Source organism: Paramisgurnus dabryanus, chromosome 15 (genome assembly GCF_030506205.2).
Source record: "Paramisgurnus dabryanus chromosome 15, PD_genome_1.1, whole genome shotgun sequence".
Taxonomy (NCBI): Eukaryota; Metazoa; Chordata; class Actinopteri; order Cypriniformes; family Cobitidae; genus Paramisgurnus; species Paramisgurnus dabryanus.
The window spans coordinates 8,160,358-8,178,530 of NC_133351.1; the positions used below are offsets into that span (position 1 = coordinate 8,160,358).

The 18,173-nt window shown below is 36.6% G+C and overlaps 1 protein-coding gene across 4 annotated transcripts in view; it reads right to left on the bottom strand.

Annotated features, from left to right (window-relative positions):
• Positions 1-18,173, bottom strand: part of col18a1a (collagen type XVIII alpha 1 chain a) — a 99,488-nt gene that overhangs the window by 11,138 nt on the left and 70,177 nt on the right. For 3 of the 4 annotated variants that reach the window (XM_065252170.1, XM_065252165.2, XM_065252169.2), the window contains 16 exons: positions 14,389-14,472; positions 11,682-11,735; positions 8,945-9,008; positions 6,951-7,496; positions 6,079-6,209; positions 4,944-4,970; positions 4,450-4,647; positions 4,139-4,165; positions 3,950-4,012; positions 3,742-3,828; positions 3,593-3,640; positions 3,251-3,379; positions 3,072-3,134; positions 2,842-2,886; positions 269-400; positions 116-184 (listed from right to left, as the gene is read on the bottom strand). In XM_065252170.1, the coding sequence (XP_065108242.1) occupies positions 116-184; positions 269-400; positions 2,842-2,886; positions 3,072-3,134; positions 3,251-3,379; positions 3,593-3,640; positions 3,742-3,828; positions 3,950-4,012; positions 4,139-4,165; positions 4,450-4,647; positions 4,944-4,970; positions 6,079-6,209; positions 6,951-7,496; positions 8,945-9,008; positions 11,682-11,735; positions 14,389-14,472 (1,767 nt within the window). The remainder of the gene's footprint in view (positions 1-115; positions 185-268; positions 401-2,841; positions 2,887-3,071; positions 3,135-3,250; positions 3,380-3,592; positions 3,641-3,741; positions 3,829-3,949; positions 4,013-4,138; positions 4,166-4,449; positions 4,648-4,943; positions 4,971-6,078; positions 6,210-6,950; positions 7,497-8,944; positions 9,009-11,681; positions 11,736-14,388; positions 14,473-18,173) is intronic. The other variant, XM_065252168.2, reaches the window with a different exon arrangement.

An 18,173-nucleotide genomic window follows, 5' to 3' on the forward strand; every position in this document is an offset into this window, starting at 1 on the left:
CTCTCTCATTTGTAAGTTTTTTTTTTTTGATAAAAGTGTTATGCTTAATGAACAAATAAGAATAAATGTAACGGATAAACTATTAAAGGTGGAACTGGGTAAAAGGAAAACTAACCCGCACTCCTGTAGGTCCTCTTACGCCAGAAATTGAACCAAATTCAAAAGCAGAGCCTTCCATGTCATCCTGGGCACATAAAACAAAAAATGTAACTTGGATAACAACAAAATTAAGAAGAAAAAGTGTTCATTTTTAAAGAGTAATACTCACAAAACCAACACGATAACTTGGGCCAGGGGGACCAGGTGGTCCCGGTGGTCCAACGGGTCCCATTGGTCCTGGAAGCCCAGCAAGTCCACCCTCTCCTGGAAGACCAGGGGTACCAGGAACACCTGGGGCACCCTTTAAAACAGAAAATGTCTATTAGTTATAAGGTCATCATCTTTGTGCTAGTGTACAAATTAATTTTTAGCACAAAAAAATGCACATTTACAATCGATACTTTCTTCTAGAATAACAAATCCAAAAAAATAATAATGACTTGTACTCTACACAATAATATTCCAATTGTATTGTCTTATTGACATTAACATTGTTTATTTTGCTGTGAATACACAAGGCTATTGGCTATTTAATAGTAGCTGCGTTTCCATTCAAAAATTGTTCACAAATTTAACGCTATTTTAAAAAACTATTGCAAAATGACTGTGTTTACATTAAAGGGACACTCCACTTAAAAAAAAAGCTTATTTTCCAGCTCCCCTAGAGTTAAACATTTGATTTTTACCATTTTGGAATCCATTCAGCTGATCTCCGGGTCTGGTGGTACAACTTTTAGCATAGCTTAGCATAATCCATTGAATCTGATTAGACCATTAGCATCACGCTCAAAAATAACCAAAGAGTTTTGATATTTTTCCTATTTAAAACTTCTGTAGTTACATCGTGTACTAAGACCGACAGAAAATTAAAAGTTGCGATTTTAAAAGTGATATTACTTACTGCCCGAAAATTTACTGCCCGAAAATAGTCCCCTTGGTTACTTTCAATAGCAGGGGACTATTTTCCGGCGCTGCGTAATATCATTGCGGCTGCTGTGTTACGGCAGCAAAGTCCTTGATTATTATGCCAGAATGAGAGTATAGTTCCTAGCCATATCGTCCTAGAAAATCGCAACTTTTAATTTTCGAATTTTAAGAGTCAAGTTTTAAATAGGAAAATTATTAAAACTCTTTGGTTATTTTTTTGGAGCGATGCTAATGGTCTAATCAGATTCAATGGGTTATGCTAAGCTATGCTAAAAGTGGTAGAACCAGACAATGAAGACGAAGCACTGATGCTTTCGCTCAGAGTCACTCCGTCCAAGTAGCAGTGCTTCGTCTCCTGAGAATATAGTTCCCTGTATGTATATGGTTAAAAGATGGCTGTGTCTCTTATGACCTTGTTATTTGTTCACGTGTGATAGCAGTATGCTAGCTGGAGCCATTTACTTCCAGTCTTTATGCTAAGCTAAGCTAGCGGTGGATGCGTCAGACAGAGTTACAGCATGCACGGAGAAGAGAAAGGTATGCATGGACTTATCTAACTCTGAGGGATACGGTGAATAAGCTAAATTCCCAAAATGTGGGCGTGTTCCTTTAAAGGAAACTAGTGATTTGGCCGTTACTTTTCAAGCTAGTTAATGGTGATTTTAATTTAAGGGAGAAAGATTGCTACCATGCTTTCATGCAACATTATTAGTTATTAAAGGAAAGCTTAGTATTTTTAATCAACGCAACAAAAATCCACGTTTTATCACAGTTGCATATAGAATTAAACCGAGATCCTTGTGGTGGTGAGTGATGTAAATGCCTATGAAAGTCATTCGGCACGCTCAAGACCTGCAGCTTTAAAGAAGAAGGATGAGGTAACGTAGGAGAGGAGATCATAGAGATAGCTGGGCAAGTAGGAGTTTTGCTACAAAGAGGACAACATAAAAGACCCTGAGTGGGCTTGACTGCTTCACAAAATACTAAAAACTATTTTGCTCCATTTATTTTACTGAACACTTTTCAGTTCAGTTGCATGTAATATTTGTACTTAGAATACAAATAAGTTTAGGTGTGTGAGACAAGTAATGTAATGTACAGATATAGGTCTGTTTCAGAATCAAATGACCTGCCTTGCTGTCTGCAGCCTACATAGGTAACTGCAACCACATTAGTATTCGAGAACACCCTATTTAGATAGCAGTGTCATAGGAACATACTACAAACCCAAGTGAAATAAAAACGACGAGTCACTCATTCAAACTAATAATATTAATATGTTACTTGACTGATTTAATTATTTTGACATTCAATCCATTTTCGTTTTCTCGATTCATCCATCATCTTAGATGAATTTTTTCGGCAAGCTCATTGCTGGGATAACCATCTCCAGACTTCTTTAGATTTACCAAAGCATATTAATATCTTAAAGGAAAACACTACCATTTTTCAATATTTTACTATGTTCTTACCTCAACTTAGACAAATTAATACATGCCTTTTTTTAATGCGTGCACTTTTAATCTTTGTACAGCGCCTCGTGAATGTGTTAGCATTTAGCCTAGCCCAATTCATTCCTATGGCTCCAAACAGGGATGATTTTATAAAATATAGGTATGTATTAATATATCTAAGTTGAGGTAAGAACATAGTAGAATTTTGAAAATCTGTGGTGATTTCCTTTACAATGCAATATAATACAGTATGATGCCAACATTTGAAACAACCTTTGTGTTGGGAGTGTGTCAATGATGCTAGATTTTATAACAAAGCCTATACTTCTACTGTAAGAGTGTCCACATTTTGCAAATGTACCTTCTCTCCCAGAGGTCCAGGTAAGCCCAGATCACCGGCGTCACCCTGTGGAGCACATAATCAGTACAATGTCTAAAGATAGCAACTATTACAGAGATCTCAAAAGTACTGAATTATGCAAGTCCAAATCCATTAAAGGTCAAGCACGGATATGTAGACAGGGTTCTCATTGTTTTTGACAAGCGATGTTCACGATACAAATCTTTTAAATAAATACATTAAATTTTTACCCTTTCTCCTTTTGGTCCAGGTAAACCTGATTTTCCATCCGCACCTGGAGTACCTGGAAGTCCCTATTATAAACATAAGGATTTTTTTATTTATATATGGGAACATCATGGCTTTAGTGAGATGGAGCGACAACATGACCTGAGCCTGATATGTATGTACTCATGCATCATATCCTTACCGGTTGACCTGGAGCACCATTTTGACCGGGTGGACCAGGAGGCCCGAAACCACCAGACGCTGCAGATTCGGGGCCAGGGGGTCCGGGGATGCCGGGAGGACCAGGAGGACCTTGCAAACCTGGCGGTCCCTATGAAGAAACATCAAGAACCTAAATCATAGCCTGCTCACCTTTGTCACAGAAAACTGACAAAAATAAATGTTTACATTACTTGACATGCAAAAACTATAAAACATACAAGTCGCACACATGAGATAAAGAAAGAAATAAAGTTTAAAATATGACAAACAAACAATGTGACACTTCACAATTTAGAGCTAAACTAAGTTCATATATACTTACCCGCATAACCTCCGCATCAAAACCAGAACCCTCCATGTCCACAAATGTCTGTATACAGAGGAAACCATTTTAAACAAGGCTTTTTTTATTGATAAATGATCATTTGAAGAAAAGAAAGACCAATAAAACAGGTCCTTGAATGAACTCACGGGTCTGTCAGAGCGAGTTGGGGGTCCTGGAGGGCCAGGAGGCCCTGGAGGCCCACGGGGTCCTGGATTACCATCACCTCGGTCACCCTAAAGTGACACACGAAAGATATATGAATGATATATGGATGGTAAAACTGTCTGCTACTTATGAGCTCCCATTTCAGTTAGGACGCTGCCTTAATAGTTGACTGTCAACTTAAATACTTACTTTCTCTCCTTTAGGTCCTGTATTCCCCGGAGTTCCTGGAAAACCAGTAGGTCCAGCAGGGCCCTGTTACAAATACATCAACATTATAAATGCAAACAGCATATACACAGCAATACAGTCTCTAGTAATACTGTAATGTACCATGTGCATGTTTTTCTTTAGTAAATATGTTACAGTAAGAGTACTTACCGTCTTCCCATCTTCACCAGGGTCACCCTATAAAAGCAGACAGAACACAATCTAAGTTTTGTTCAGATATGTCTAATGCATTATGCATAGTCTTTAGGGCAGAAGCACAATGCGCCTTTGTGCTTGAAATGATGCATATCTCTAAACTGTATTAAAAACACCACGATAAACACCATGGAAACCAATTACTGTCCTAATACATCAAAAGCAACTGCAATACACAAATTTTCATTTTGTGTAAATGCACCTACTTAGAGATAAGACTCCAAAATGAAAGCGATAAATAATTTTCGTCATTCTGTGCTACTCACTGGTTCCCCATCAGTTCCAGTAGGTCCCGGGGGTCCTGGTGGCCCAGGTGGTCCTCTTGGTCCCGTCACCCTCTCCACTACTGATCCATCACCTCTCACCTCTAACTCTGCACTGGGCCCTGGTGGACCAGGTGGCCCTTGGGGTCCAGGGGGGCCACGGTCTCCCTTTGATCCAGGATAACCAAAACCAGGGTTGCCCTAAAATCAAAAGGCAGAAAACATTTAAGTTTAAGGAAACCTTGCACATAAAAAAAAAATAATCTCAGCAGCAGTAAATAGAAATAAAGTGAGGACATGTAACAGACATTTGCTCTCAAAGAAACTTATTTTTGTCACCATGCACCCTGTTTTGGTGATTCTTTTAATTCACATTTCACAGTTGCCGATATATTCTGTTTTTTATACAAGTATTTTAAATATAAATTAGTAGAGGTATTTAAGAAAGTATTTTTTAATCTTAATTTGTTAATCTTTCAAAGATTATCACAACCAACCTTCATTCCTTTTTCTCCTAATTCGCCCTGTAAATCCAGAGAAAAAAAGCAATGCAGTTTAATAGTAATACTAACAATTCAATTTAAAGAGACATTACATTTCTTTTGAAAATATGCTCATTTTCCAGCTCCCCTAGAGTTAAATATTAGATTTTTAGCCATTTAGCCGATCTCCGGGTCTGGTGGTACCGCTTGTAGCACAGCTTAGCATAATCCATTGAATCTGATTAGGCCATTAGCATCACGCTTAAAAATAACCAAAGAGTTATGATATTTTTCCTATTTAAAACTTGACTCTTCTGTATTTACATTGGGTACTTAGACCAACAGAAAATTAAAAGTTGTGATTCTCTAGGCAGATATGGTTAGGAACTATACTCTCATTCTGGCGTAATAATCAAGGACTATGCGGCCGTAACATGGCTGCAGCAGGCATACTGATATTACGCACTGCCCGAAAATAGTCCCATTGGTTACTTTCAATAGCAGGGGACTATTTTCAGGTGCTGCGTAATATCATTGCGCCTCCTGCAGCCATATTACAGCAGCAAAGTCCTTGATTATTACACCGGAATGAGAGTATAGTTCCTAGCCATATTGGCCTAGAAAATCGCAACTTGTAATTTTCCGTCGGTCTTAGTATACAATGTAACTACAGAAAAATACAGAAACTCTTTGGTGATTTTTTTGCGCAATGCTAATGGTCTAATCAGATTCAATGGATTATGCTAAGCTACGCTAAAAGTGGTAGCACTTGACCTGGAGATCGGCTGAATGGATTCCAAAACTGTAAAAATCAAATGTTTTACTCTAGGAGAGCTGAAAAATGAGCACATTTTCAAAAAAAGTGGAGGGTTCCTTTATTATAAATATGCCTAATGACAGTCAAATATACGAGATTCTATTTTCAAATGATTAAACCAATTTGCATGTTTCGACCCCCACAAAAAAATCATGACATAAATGAATCTAAAACTTTGTAGCCTTAGCTAGTTTAATTTTACATAATTTATGGTAAATTATAAATAAATAAATACAATTATTAAATAATGTATTTAATAAAACATGCAAATTATGCATCTTCACATGGGTGCGGACCCCAGTTTTGGAACCACTGATTCAGTAAGGTTCACACCTTCTCTCCTTTTGATCCTCCACCAGACACAGAGGCAGATCCCGAATCACCCTTTGGTCCCACAAGGCCCCGGTCACCTTTGGCCCCCTTCTCTCCTCTGTCACCTTTATCTCCTTTTGCACCAACAGATCCTGTAGATGTTAATATAAATGATTAAATAAGGATGAATCTTACAAAGCTTATCAAGAACATGTCTGGGCTATATTAAATCACAAAATCAAAAGAAATAAATAAATTATATTTTGTTTAAAGATAATAAATCCGGATTTTTGAACAGTCAAAATATGTACCCCAGTTGTCACTGGGGCAGTACCCTACAGTCCTGATAAAGATCCTAACATTTACAATTAAATATGTATTTATTTGATAAACTACATGCACCTTTGAGATACTGAACTCTCTCGGTATGAAGGTGTGCTTTTCAAAAGGGTACAGATTTAAAAAAGAAAAGATTAAATAATCAAATAAAATTGATTTTGAGGTAAAATATAACCTGGACATATTTCTTCATAAAGGTATACCATTAAATATTTCTTCCAATTGTATTTAAAACACCACACATTTGTATCATAAAATACCTGCAGAAGGCATATACCAGCAAAAGCAAAAGCAGTCTGTTTTGATAGCAATAAAATAATAGGATATAACATTTATGCTTGTCCAGTAAACACTGAACAATAAACATACATATGCATACAACATACATATGTGGCAACGCTAGCATTCGCTCCCATTTCGCTTGCATCCTGTTTGGCCATTCATATACATCGATGCATTTATGCATCTCATGCAAAGCATCACGTAGAAATTCTGCAGAGAATTTCTATCCATGTTGTATTCAAGAGATTTTCATCTCCTCACCGGCGACCCACCTGCTGTACCTGCAGGACCGATTCTGGACTCCACAGAATACCGCAGGCCATCATCAGCTGAGCCTGAAGCTCTCAGAGAGTGGTCAACTGTGCTTGAAGCTTGTCTAGAAACATCATGTGACACTAAAATTTGCTTGCTAATATCAACTAAGGTGTGGGTTTTTCCAGAATCACCAGATGTTTGTCGAGAATCACTGTGTGAGCCAGTTTGTCGGGAATCAGTGTATGAACCAGATGTTTGTCGAGAATCACTGTCTGAGCCAGTTTGTCGAGATCCACCATGTGAAACAGTTTGTCGAGAATCACCGTATGAACCAGACTTTTTTCGAGAACCACTGTGTGAAACAGTTTGTCGAGAATCACCGTATGAACCAGATGTTTGACGAGAATCACCATGTGAACCAGCTTGCCGAGAATCACCGTATGAACCAGATGTTTTTCGAGAACCACCGTGTAAACCAGTTTGTCGAGAATCACCATATGATCCAGACGTTTTTCGAGAATCACCATGTGAACCAGAAATTCGGCGAGATAATTCAACAGAGCCTAATGATCATTAAGACTTATTAACTGCTTGTTACCATATGAAAAATAATCACACAATTTATATTACACATGAGGATGGTTGTATAGATTTAATCCATCTATTACAAACTCTTAGGGGTGGTTTCCCGGACAAGGACTAGGCCTAAGTTTATTTAGGAAATATAACTAGTTTTAGCAAACATACCTTACTAAAAACAAAGGGCACTGAAGTATTTTAAGATATGTCAGTGCAAGTTGCTTTCAGTTTGGACAGCTCACATTTATTTTAGTCTAGGACCAATCTAATCCCTGTCCGGGAAACCGCCCCTAAATGTTACCCTGGGCCACAAAACCAGTCATAAGAGTCATTTTTCTGAAATTGGGATTCATGCATTCATATAAAAGCTGAATAAATAAGCCCTTCATTGATATATGGTTTAGGTTACACTGCAAAAAATTACTTTCTTACTTTTCAGTAAAAATATCAAAAAATTCTTAAATTAAGATGTATTATCTAGATGAACAAAATGACCTAGGAAAATAAGTCTAGTTTTTAGACCAAAAATATGAAATTTAAGTGATTTTGTGCATTAAACAAGCAAAACAAATCTGCCAATGGGGTAAAAAAATTGCTTACCCATTTGGCAGATTTTTTTGCTTGTTTTATGCACAAAATCACTTAAATTTGATATTTTTTATTATTTTCTTTGGGTTGTTTTGCTCAACAAGAAAAAGCAAACTTTTTTTCTTGAAAATCATTTTTTTGCAGTGTACTTGGCCAAATAGTTGGATATCTATTTGAAAATCTGGAATCTGAGGGTGCAAAAAATCAAAATATTGAGAAAATTGCCTTTAAAGTTGTCCAAATGAAGTCCTAAGTTTTGAAATATTTAGGAAATGTACAAAATCTATGGAACATAATAAAATCTGTAATTTTGACCAATACAATGTATTTCTGGGTATTGCTAAATTATGCATGTGCTACTTCAAACTGGTTTTGTGGTCGAGGGTAACAAATGTCTCACTTGAGTAATAATGCCCACATTTTGTTTGCCAGAAGAGGGAGCCAAATATCATAGTGGCTCCTTCAATAAACACAATTGGCTTCCATAACGCCAGTCAATTTCAACAGACAAGAATTTCAGAGAAATGTTTAAGAAACTTGTAGACAATTTCATGATAAGGCAATAGGACTGATGAATGTGAAAACCTTATAGGAGGAAATTTTTTGATGCATTGATTTTCTCCACAAAAGACATAAAATAACAAATAAAAACACAAAATCATGATAAAGATGTTTGCTTCAATCTATCCAAACAAAGAGTCACTTTAGGCCAAATAATTTCTCCATTACAGAGACATACTGCTTAAATATTATTTGGGATAAACGTATTTTAACATCCAAAATGTAATGTCAGACTAGGTGATGGTACCAATTCAGATGACAATGAACAGAGAGACACACTTACCTGTCTGCTGTATTACAGAGGTCACCGGTGGCTGCTGGATTGGTCGAGAGGATGGCGGTGTAACCTGCAAATGATATGATGTGTATAAATCACCTGTACCAAACTGACCGTGACCTTGCACTTAGGACAACATGTACTGCTGATACAGCAGAACCACAAACTTGATGACATACAGGTTCTTAAAACTCTCTGATCCTCATATTTCCTGCAGAAAATGGACACTTTGGCGAGAGAAGACACTGAGTGCTCTGATGGCAAATGGGCGTGTATTTTCGGACAAACGTCCGTGCTGGGGAATGGAGGCCGTGGGTCCCATGGACTAAAGATAGGGGTCGGGTGGGCAGGTGGGAGGCTGTGCGGCTAGACAAGGAGGGGTTGCTAAACATCTGCCAACACTTCTGCGAAGATGGAAGAATCTCTCCAGCCACTTGCTGATAGACGAACGTCTGAGCTTTTTTACTGACCTTGAACGGATTACTCAAGAGTTACGGTGAGGGAGGATCTTAAATCGCAAGAGGATATTTTTTACGTGCTGAAAAGAGGGCCATTCTTTGCCGACACATGCTTTTTGCATTCTGTTCTTCCTGAGAACAATTTGTATATTTAACTTGGATTGTAATGGCTTTATTTGGATATTTTCCAGAGCTGGTGCACATCATGAGTTTGGCATAGAAATATGAGAAGTCTTTAAAAATATAAAAAAATGCAAATGCATTGCAAATGGTAAAGTGTTGGCTAAATATAGAAGTTTAGAAATGTAAAACATCTTTTGTACAACAAATATAATATATTAAATTTATGCATTTGCATAGTTTGCATAAATGATGTCGTCTTTGTAGCTCAATTCATGGAGCATTGCATTAGCAAACCAAAACTCATGAGTTCAATCCCAGGAACAAATACGGATTAATAATTCTATAGATTTACTGCTTTATACAGAGCATTTAAACCAAAAATATCAAATTTTAGTGATTTTGTGCTTAAAACAAAAAACTGCCAATGGGGTAAGCAAATTTTTCTTGAATTTAGTGTTTCAGAAAAATGTTCACAATTTTTTTGCTTGTTTTATGCACAAAATTACAGAGCACCTTAGGTGACATTGGAGTAAAAAAATGTTAAGTTTAGTTTCACGTGCTCACGTGAAACTTTCATGTGCTCACGTGAAACTGTCATGTGTTCACGCGAAACCTTCATGTGCAGAAGTTTAGTTTTGTGTGCGCACGTGAAACTTTCGCGTGCGCACGTGAAACTTTTGCGTGTGCACATAAAACTTTCGCTTTCACGCGCACACGCGATAGTTTCACGTACGCAGGCGATAGTTTCACGTGCGCACGCCAAACTAAACATGCGAAACTTTCGTGTGCGCACATAAAACTTTTGCTTTCACGTGCGCACACTATAGTTTCACGTGCACATGCGATAGTTTCACGCGCGGGAAACTAAACTTTATTAAATTTTTTCTCCATATCCCCTTAGGGGCTCCGTACAAAATCACTTAAATTTTATATTTTTTGTCTAAAAACTAGACTAATTTTCTTGGGTGGTTTTGGTCATCAAGAAAAAGTTTTTTTATATATATTTTTACTGAAAACAAGACAAAAATTCTAATAACATTTTTTCTTGAAAATCCTTTTTTGCAGTATATAGATTCAAAGTCATTTTGGGAAAAAAACATCTGCCAAACTAATACATTTATGCATTCTGTGAAGAAAAAATGTTTTGTTTAAAGAACTTTGTGAAAGTCATGAGGTCGAATGTGTCCAGTCTATATATAGTTTCTCTGTGTAATGATCATAGACGACATGACATACAAACATTCATTTTTCTTTTTCAACATGTTATGATTCAGACTTGTGTTTTCCACTCTATCACAAGACTTTCCATTCCCGTTGATGTAATAATCTTACATAATTCGATTATACAAAGAAGCCTTCACATGAGGCATCATGAGTGAGTTTATGCCCACCAGGTGTCCTTGCCTCGGATGCCTTTAAAATCATCCATGCACAGTCGGACTGACTTTGAATTAAGGATGGAAAATGTCCTGGGGCGAAATTTGCCATCAATCAAAATGGATTGCACGGTAAGACAAAGGAAAGTTCACTTTATAGGACTTTGGAAAATGCCAGTCTACTTTCTCTGTCTGTCACGGCGTGTTAAAACGCATTGCACGTAAAATTTAAAATTACAAGGTAAGAAAACATAAATAGACACCTCTGTAGTGCAGGGGATGTTTAAATGTAAAACAGACAAGAAATTAAATAAATAAATAAATACAACATTAATCAAACTAAAGCATATTATTATTTATAAAGTGGCCAATGACTTTGGCATTAAAAAAATAATAATATTTTTTAAAGAAAAGACCCCTCAGTCCACACTTAAGACGCACCTGGTTTCTTCCCATTGTAATTAACTCTGGCATGCACAAGCCTGCATATCAGGAGCAAGGGTTCATTTCAATCTTCACATGGCCTATTTCTGGATTTGTAACACAAGGCATGGGAAGATGGGCTTTAACATCTGGGTTTAGTCTGGAGATTTGTGTTTATCCGGGACTTTCAACTCAAAGATGAGCGAGTGTACAGAAACAGAGCCACTAAAGCTTACAAACTGCTGCTTTTTTAAATAGCCCAGAACCTCCGGTTGTGGTTTTGAGAGGGAGGATTAAATGAGCTGCAGCAGTGAGAGGTCAAAAAAACAAGGAATATTCAAAACAATGATCTGATCTACATACCTGGACTGATGTTGTTTCGGTCTCCCCATAGCCACTTGGTCCATCACCTGATGCCTGTAGATTAGGAGGAAGATGAAAAAATGCATGAATTCCTTTTGGATTGTTAACAATGTTAACAGCGTTATCTAGACAGCTGGAGGGCATGTGTAGGTCGTGCATCATATTGATGGGCTTTATCCTGTTCAAAACCTACTGTAACTAGAGGCAACGCATTCCTCCTAGAAATGAATGGATGTAAATTCCAAGCGCTTCAGACATGGTGTGATAACAATCAGTCTATCACTCACAAAACACAACAGGTGTTCAGTGGACTATCTGACAAATAATCCCTGTTGGAGATGTAAATCTTAGTTTATCTTATTCTTTTGTTATATGGAATAAGCAAGACCTGAGGGTGAGTTTATGATATATGACAAAATTTCTCTTTAATACTTAAAAAAAATATATATAGAAAATCTAAATTAGCTGTAACCTAAAACACTAATGCAGGTTAATTATTATCAACTACATCTAAAACTATTAAAAACATGTCTGTATATTCAAATGAAATATAATGTAAACCTAAATATTACCGGAAAAACGTAAAGTAAATGAAAACTAAAAATATTTCATCAGAAATAAACTGAAAGATTAGGCTCTCAAATGATTAACAAAAATTTAAAAAGGCTTCTAAGAATAAACTTAAGCAAATTAGTTAAAAAATAAATACATTAATAATACTGTAACACTTTACAATAAGGTTACATTTGGTTACACGTTAGCTAACATAAACTAACAATGAGTGACCTTTCTAAAGTATTTACTTTAAAGGTGTAATGTGTAAATTTTTGTGGCATCTAGTGGTGAGGTTGTGCATTGCAACCAACAGCGTTGTTCACTGCTCACCCCTTGCTTTTGAAAAGCATTGAGAAGCTACGTTAGCCACCACCGGACAAACATGTCATCGTCAGAGACAACTTAGTAAAAAAGTTTGTCCATTAAGGGCTTCTGTAGCAACATAGTGGCACAAAATGGCGACTTTTATGTAAGGGGACCATCTGTGTATGTAGATAAAAACATCTCATTCTAAGGTAATAAAAACATAATGGTTCATTATGAAAGGTCTTTGTACACCCCTGATCATATAGTTTTGTATATTATTTTGCATTTCTGTCAAGGGATCCTTTTAAAAATCACACTGCACCTTTAAGTATTTATTTATATCTTACTTCATGTTAATTTCATTGTTTACGAATGCATTTTTAAAGTCAAAAGGGTTAGCTTTAGTTAACGCACAAACATGAACAATTGCAATGGCATTTAAGGAACATTATGTAGGATTGTGGCCAAAACTGGTATTGCAATCCCAAAACTTGTGGTTAAAACTGGCACTGCAATCACACACAGCTGGTGGCCAATACACAAAATGACAACATAAACATCAGTTGAGGGCTGCAACTCCACTTTTTAAATGATAATATCTTGGCCAGACCACTTTTGTCAGTGAGATAAGGGTTTGAAATGAAAATGATTTCTTAATGTCTAGTGACATATCAAGGCCATTTTATGATTCATTGATATAAATTTCTTACATACTGTTCCTTTAACTAACATTAGAGAAGATTAGCTTTAATATTGCATTTTAAATCATGTTAACAAATGCAACTTTATTGTAAAGTGTTCCAAAAACTTTTAAATGTTACAATTCTAAAACTAAAAATTCAACTAAAATTAACATGCAAACTAAAATATAAAAATAAGAGCTATTTAAAATATTAAAAATATTTTTAATATATATTTTTTAAATATTAAAAAAACACAGCCAAAATAAAAACTAAAATAATCCTGCTATTAACTCATTCCCTGCCAGCCTTTATGTTTTTAAAGTAGCCCCCCAGCATTTTTTTTGTGATTTTCATAAAAGTTTCACAAAGGAAACATTTCTTTTAAAAATATATAAAGTTACAAATATATCAAATGAAAGAACAGACCCTCTCAACAATAAACAAATAATCCTTTCAAACAAACAATAAACAAACAAACAAAACGGAAAAAAAAACATTTCATCCTTTCTATATCTTTTCTCTGCTTATAAACTTTTAAATATGGGTATTTTTCTTCAAAAATATTTTTTTAGCAAAAAGCTGTACTACAGATTACAGATTACAATATAAATTCATCACTTTTTTCATGCAAATGTGTTCTTTTAATTGATGAGATAACTCGTCAATGGCAGGGAAAGAGTTAAGTATAGTGTTTAGTTTCCTTGAAACTTCCTGTTACAGACTTTGTCACCTGGTGAATAAAAACTAAATCCAAACCTTCCACTGATCATCAAATAGCGCACACACTTTCTAATAACCTTTTAAAAACCCACATGCAAAAAAGTGGATTATTAAAAGACATCATTTTTCTCCCTGATCTACCCAAGCACAGTTTCAATACTTCTCGGCCCACTGCATTAGCCATTCTTTGAATTTAATCACCCATTTTACAAACCTCTTAAAACATAACAGCTAATAGCCTCCAGCTTACTTAAAAAAAGCAACTGCAATGTGAAACATTTATGTTGCAATTGCTCATTTCATAATTAACTGAGATCCAAAGCTGCTCTGGATAAAGCTGTTGAGATGCAAATCCGTGCCGTGACGCACAATGAGATGTAATTAAGACTTGAGTGAAAGTGATCATTTAACTGCGACGCTCTCGCTGGAGATTAAAGTCTTACCACATCATAGTCATCCTCATCTTCCTCGCAGTGACGCTGAGCCGCCCCGGGGTCTTTCAACACCCTGAGATCCCCGATTACACCCTGGAACACACACAAACACACACACACACATGGGTTGGTAAGCTTGTTTTGATGGGCATGACAGGTACTGTATGGTGACAGAGTTCATGTTCAAGATGTCTATGGCTCTTTTTCTGCCTTGGCAGATATGCTGGCAGACTGATATTATTGACGTGTGCATGATCTCACGTTTCAAACAAAAAAGTGTCTCCTTGTGGGATTTCCCTTTTATGGTTTCAGCACAATTACAGCTCTGATGGTGATAGCATTCAGTTTGTTATCTGCCAAGCAGCGCTGCCTTGTTACGCTTTCAATGGCTGACACACAAAGACCGACTGTTCTTTAATGTCTCATTAAGGGGGTAATTTAGGATAAATTACCCACCATTTATATTTTACACGCTGCCTGTGTTGTTTTAGCGTGTGATTCACTAAACCAAGGAGGTTAAAGAATGTACAAACTTTACAGTAAGGTTGTATTTGTTAACATTAGTAAATGCATTAGCTAACATTAAAGGGATAGTTTACCCATTTCATTAATGACCTACCCTCATGTCGTTCCAAACTCATAAGAGCTCTGTTCATCTTCAAAACACAGTTTAAGATGTTTTATATTTAGTCTGAGAGCTTGTTGACCCTTCATTGAAAATCTAGTAATGGTATACTGTTCATGTCCAGAAAGGAAATAAAAACATCATCAAGTAGTCCGTGTGACATTAGTGGGTCAGTTAGAATGTGTTGAAACATCGGAAAATAAATTTTTGTCCAAAAATGACGACTTTATTCAGCATTGTCTTCTCTCCCACGTCTGTTGTGAAGCGCATGCGTGAGACTAAAGTCATGTGACTGCAGTGACGCGGATGACGTGTTATCCTCAGACATGTTTGCAAAGTTTTTTTTTCAAACTTACAGCGTGCGTCTCCCTCAGACTGTAAACGAAGCCCAGGCGCACAAAAAAAAAACAGCTGGGGCGCACCAGATAACACGTCATCCATGTCACTGCAGTCACATGACTTTAGCGGAAGAGAAGACAATGCTGAATAAAGTCGTAATTTTTGTTATTTTTGGACCAAAATTTATTTTCGATGCTTCAACACATTCTAACCCACTGATGGACTACTTTGATGATGTTTTTATTGCCTTACTGCACATGGACAGTATACTGTATGTAGATTTTCAATGAAGGGTCAACAAGCTCTTGGACTAAATATAAAACATCTTCAAATGTGATCCGAAGATGAACGGAGGTCTTACGAGTTTGGAACGACATGAGGGTGAGTCATTAATGACATAATTTTCATTTTTGGGTGAACTATCCCTTAAACTAATAATGCACAATATAGTTTTTAGCATTTGATAGCCTTTGTTAATGCTTGTTAATGCCAATACAATTGTTATTGTTCATGTTAGCTTAACCAATGCTATAATTTCTGTATGTTTTAGTAAATGCTGAAATTAACATGAATTAAAATAAATAAATACTGTAGAAGTATTGTTAATTGTTAGTTCATGATAGCTAATGCATTAACTAATGTTACCAAAATATAACTTTACTGTAAAGTGTTACCAGTTTTTCTTTAACGCTTTATACTGTAGTAATTTTGCCAAAGATGTTCGACTGCACCATGGATCTGGATGTGCTGTGTGCCTGGATTTACTTCTCCATTGTTTATAATTATGAATAACTGATGTCATCATCTATAAAAATTTACCATAATAAGTTAAGGATTAGTCTATTTTCTTAAAAAAATAAATAATAACAATAATTTGCTCATCACCATATCATCCAAAATGTTGATGTCTTTCTTTGTTCAGTAGAGAAGAAATTATGTTTTTTGAGGAAAACATTCCAGGATTTTTCTAATTTTATTGGACTTTAATTGACCTCAACACTTAACAGTTTTAATGCAGTTTAAAATTGCAGTTTCAAAGGACTCTAAACGATCCCAAACGAGGCATAAGGGTCTTATCTAGCGAAACGATTGTCATTTTTGGCAATAATAATAAAAATATGCACTTTTAACCCACAACTTATCTTCTTCCTCCGGCTGTGTGACGTGCCAGCGCGACCTCACGTAATTGCAAAGTGACGTAGAAAGGTCACGTGTCACATATATGAAAAGCACATTTGCGGATCATTTTAAACAATAAACTGACACAAAAACATTAATTAGTATCATTCCACATACAACAACGTCGGAACGATCCTCTTTCTTCACACTTGCAAACACTGGGGCGGAGTTTCGCATACATCATCCGTGACGTGATGACGTATTGCGTGAGGTCGCGCTGGCGCAGCACAGGACCGGAGATAGACGAGAAGTTGTGGTTTAAAAGTGCATATTCTTTATTTTTCTTGTCAGACATGACAATCGTTTCGCTAGATAAAACCCTTATGCCTCGTTTGAGATCTTTTAGAGTCCTTTGAAACTGAAATTGTAAACTGCATTAAAACTGTTAAGCGTTGGGGTCCATTAAAGTCCATTAAAATGAGAAAAATCCTGGAATGTTTTCCTCAAAAAACATATTTTCTTCTCTACTGAACAAAGAAAGACATCAACATTTTGAATGACAAGGTGGTAAGTAAATTATCTGGATTTGTTTAAGAAAATTGACTAATCCTCTAACACAGATTCTTGTAAAACCTTTCACCGAAATGTTTGTTGTGGAACCAAAAATGGTTCTTCTATTGCACTGCTACGAAGAACAATTTCAACATCATTATTTTTAGGAGTACGTCATAGTGAATCTCCATACGAGACCTCCTCCTCGCTTAGGGAAACGGGCATTTTTAGCTGGTGGTTACAGACTTTGCATCCTTTGTCTCTGTGAACGGTCAAAGGTTAAGGAACTGAATGCATTAAAGGAAGCTTTATGTCTTAATAGCCCTTTTGGGTCTCAAAGTGACCCATGCGGAGACCTTCTCACAGTCTCAACACAGGGTCAGATGTACAGACCCGATCTCCATACAGTTCTACAGATAAGCATGCTGTCTTCATCAGTTGGAGGGAGTAGGAATTATATCCTGCTTAATCAGGCCTGTAATTATGATGGCCATCTCCTAACTATGGCGTTCCCATAGGAAATGGAAGCCACATGAAACACAGATATATCAGAAGATCCTTTGGGGAAAATTGGGGATTCCTGCTGCTCCGGTATTCTCACTACAGTTATAGGACAATGTGTATTATAGCTTTACTATGATTAATGAAAACAAGGAAGGGCATTTAATCATCTAACTTCACAGATCAGTAATGACACTGTAGTTCCCTTGTAGCTGGTGAAAAATCTGTCTGCTTATATCATCTGACTGTTCTGTTAGCATCCTAATGTGCTGACACAATTTCTCTCTGTCTCTCTCTCTCTCGGAGGGTAAGTTCATGATATTTATTTGGGACCTCCCTGAATCTGCTTTAGATGTCATGTGATTGGTTTTGAAGTGAAGTGTTGCTGTAGGGTCAGTAGCTTGAATTCCCACACAACATTTTCAAGAACTTCTCCCTGTGATTCTTTATAGCGATGAATTACTCTATAATGGATGAGATGGGTGGGCTTTTTATCAACACACAATACATGTTGTGTTTCAAAACCAGACCATTTGGGCAATCATATCATGCAAGAGTCACTCAACCAGAGCGATTTCATTGCACGCACGTGCACTGGCTGTTAAAACTACTTTGTGGCTGGAGCTAGCCTCCACCGGGTTTGTTTTCATAAAAATGT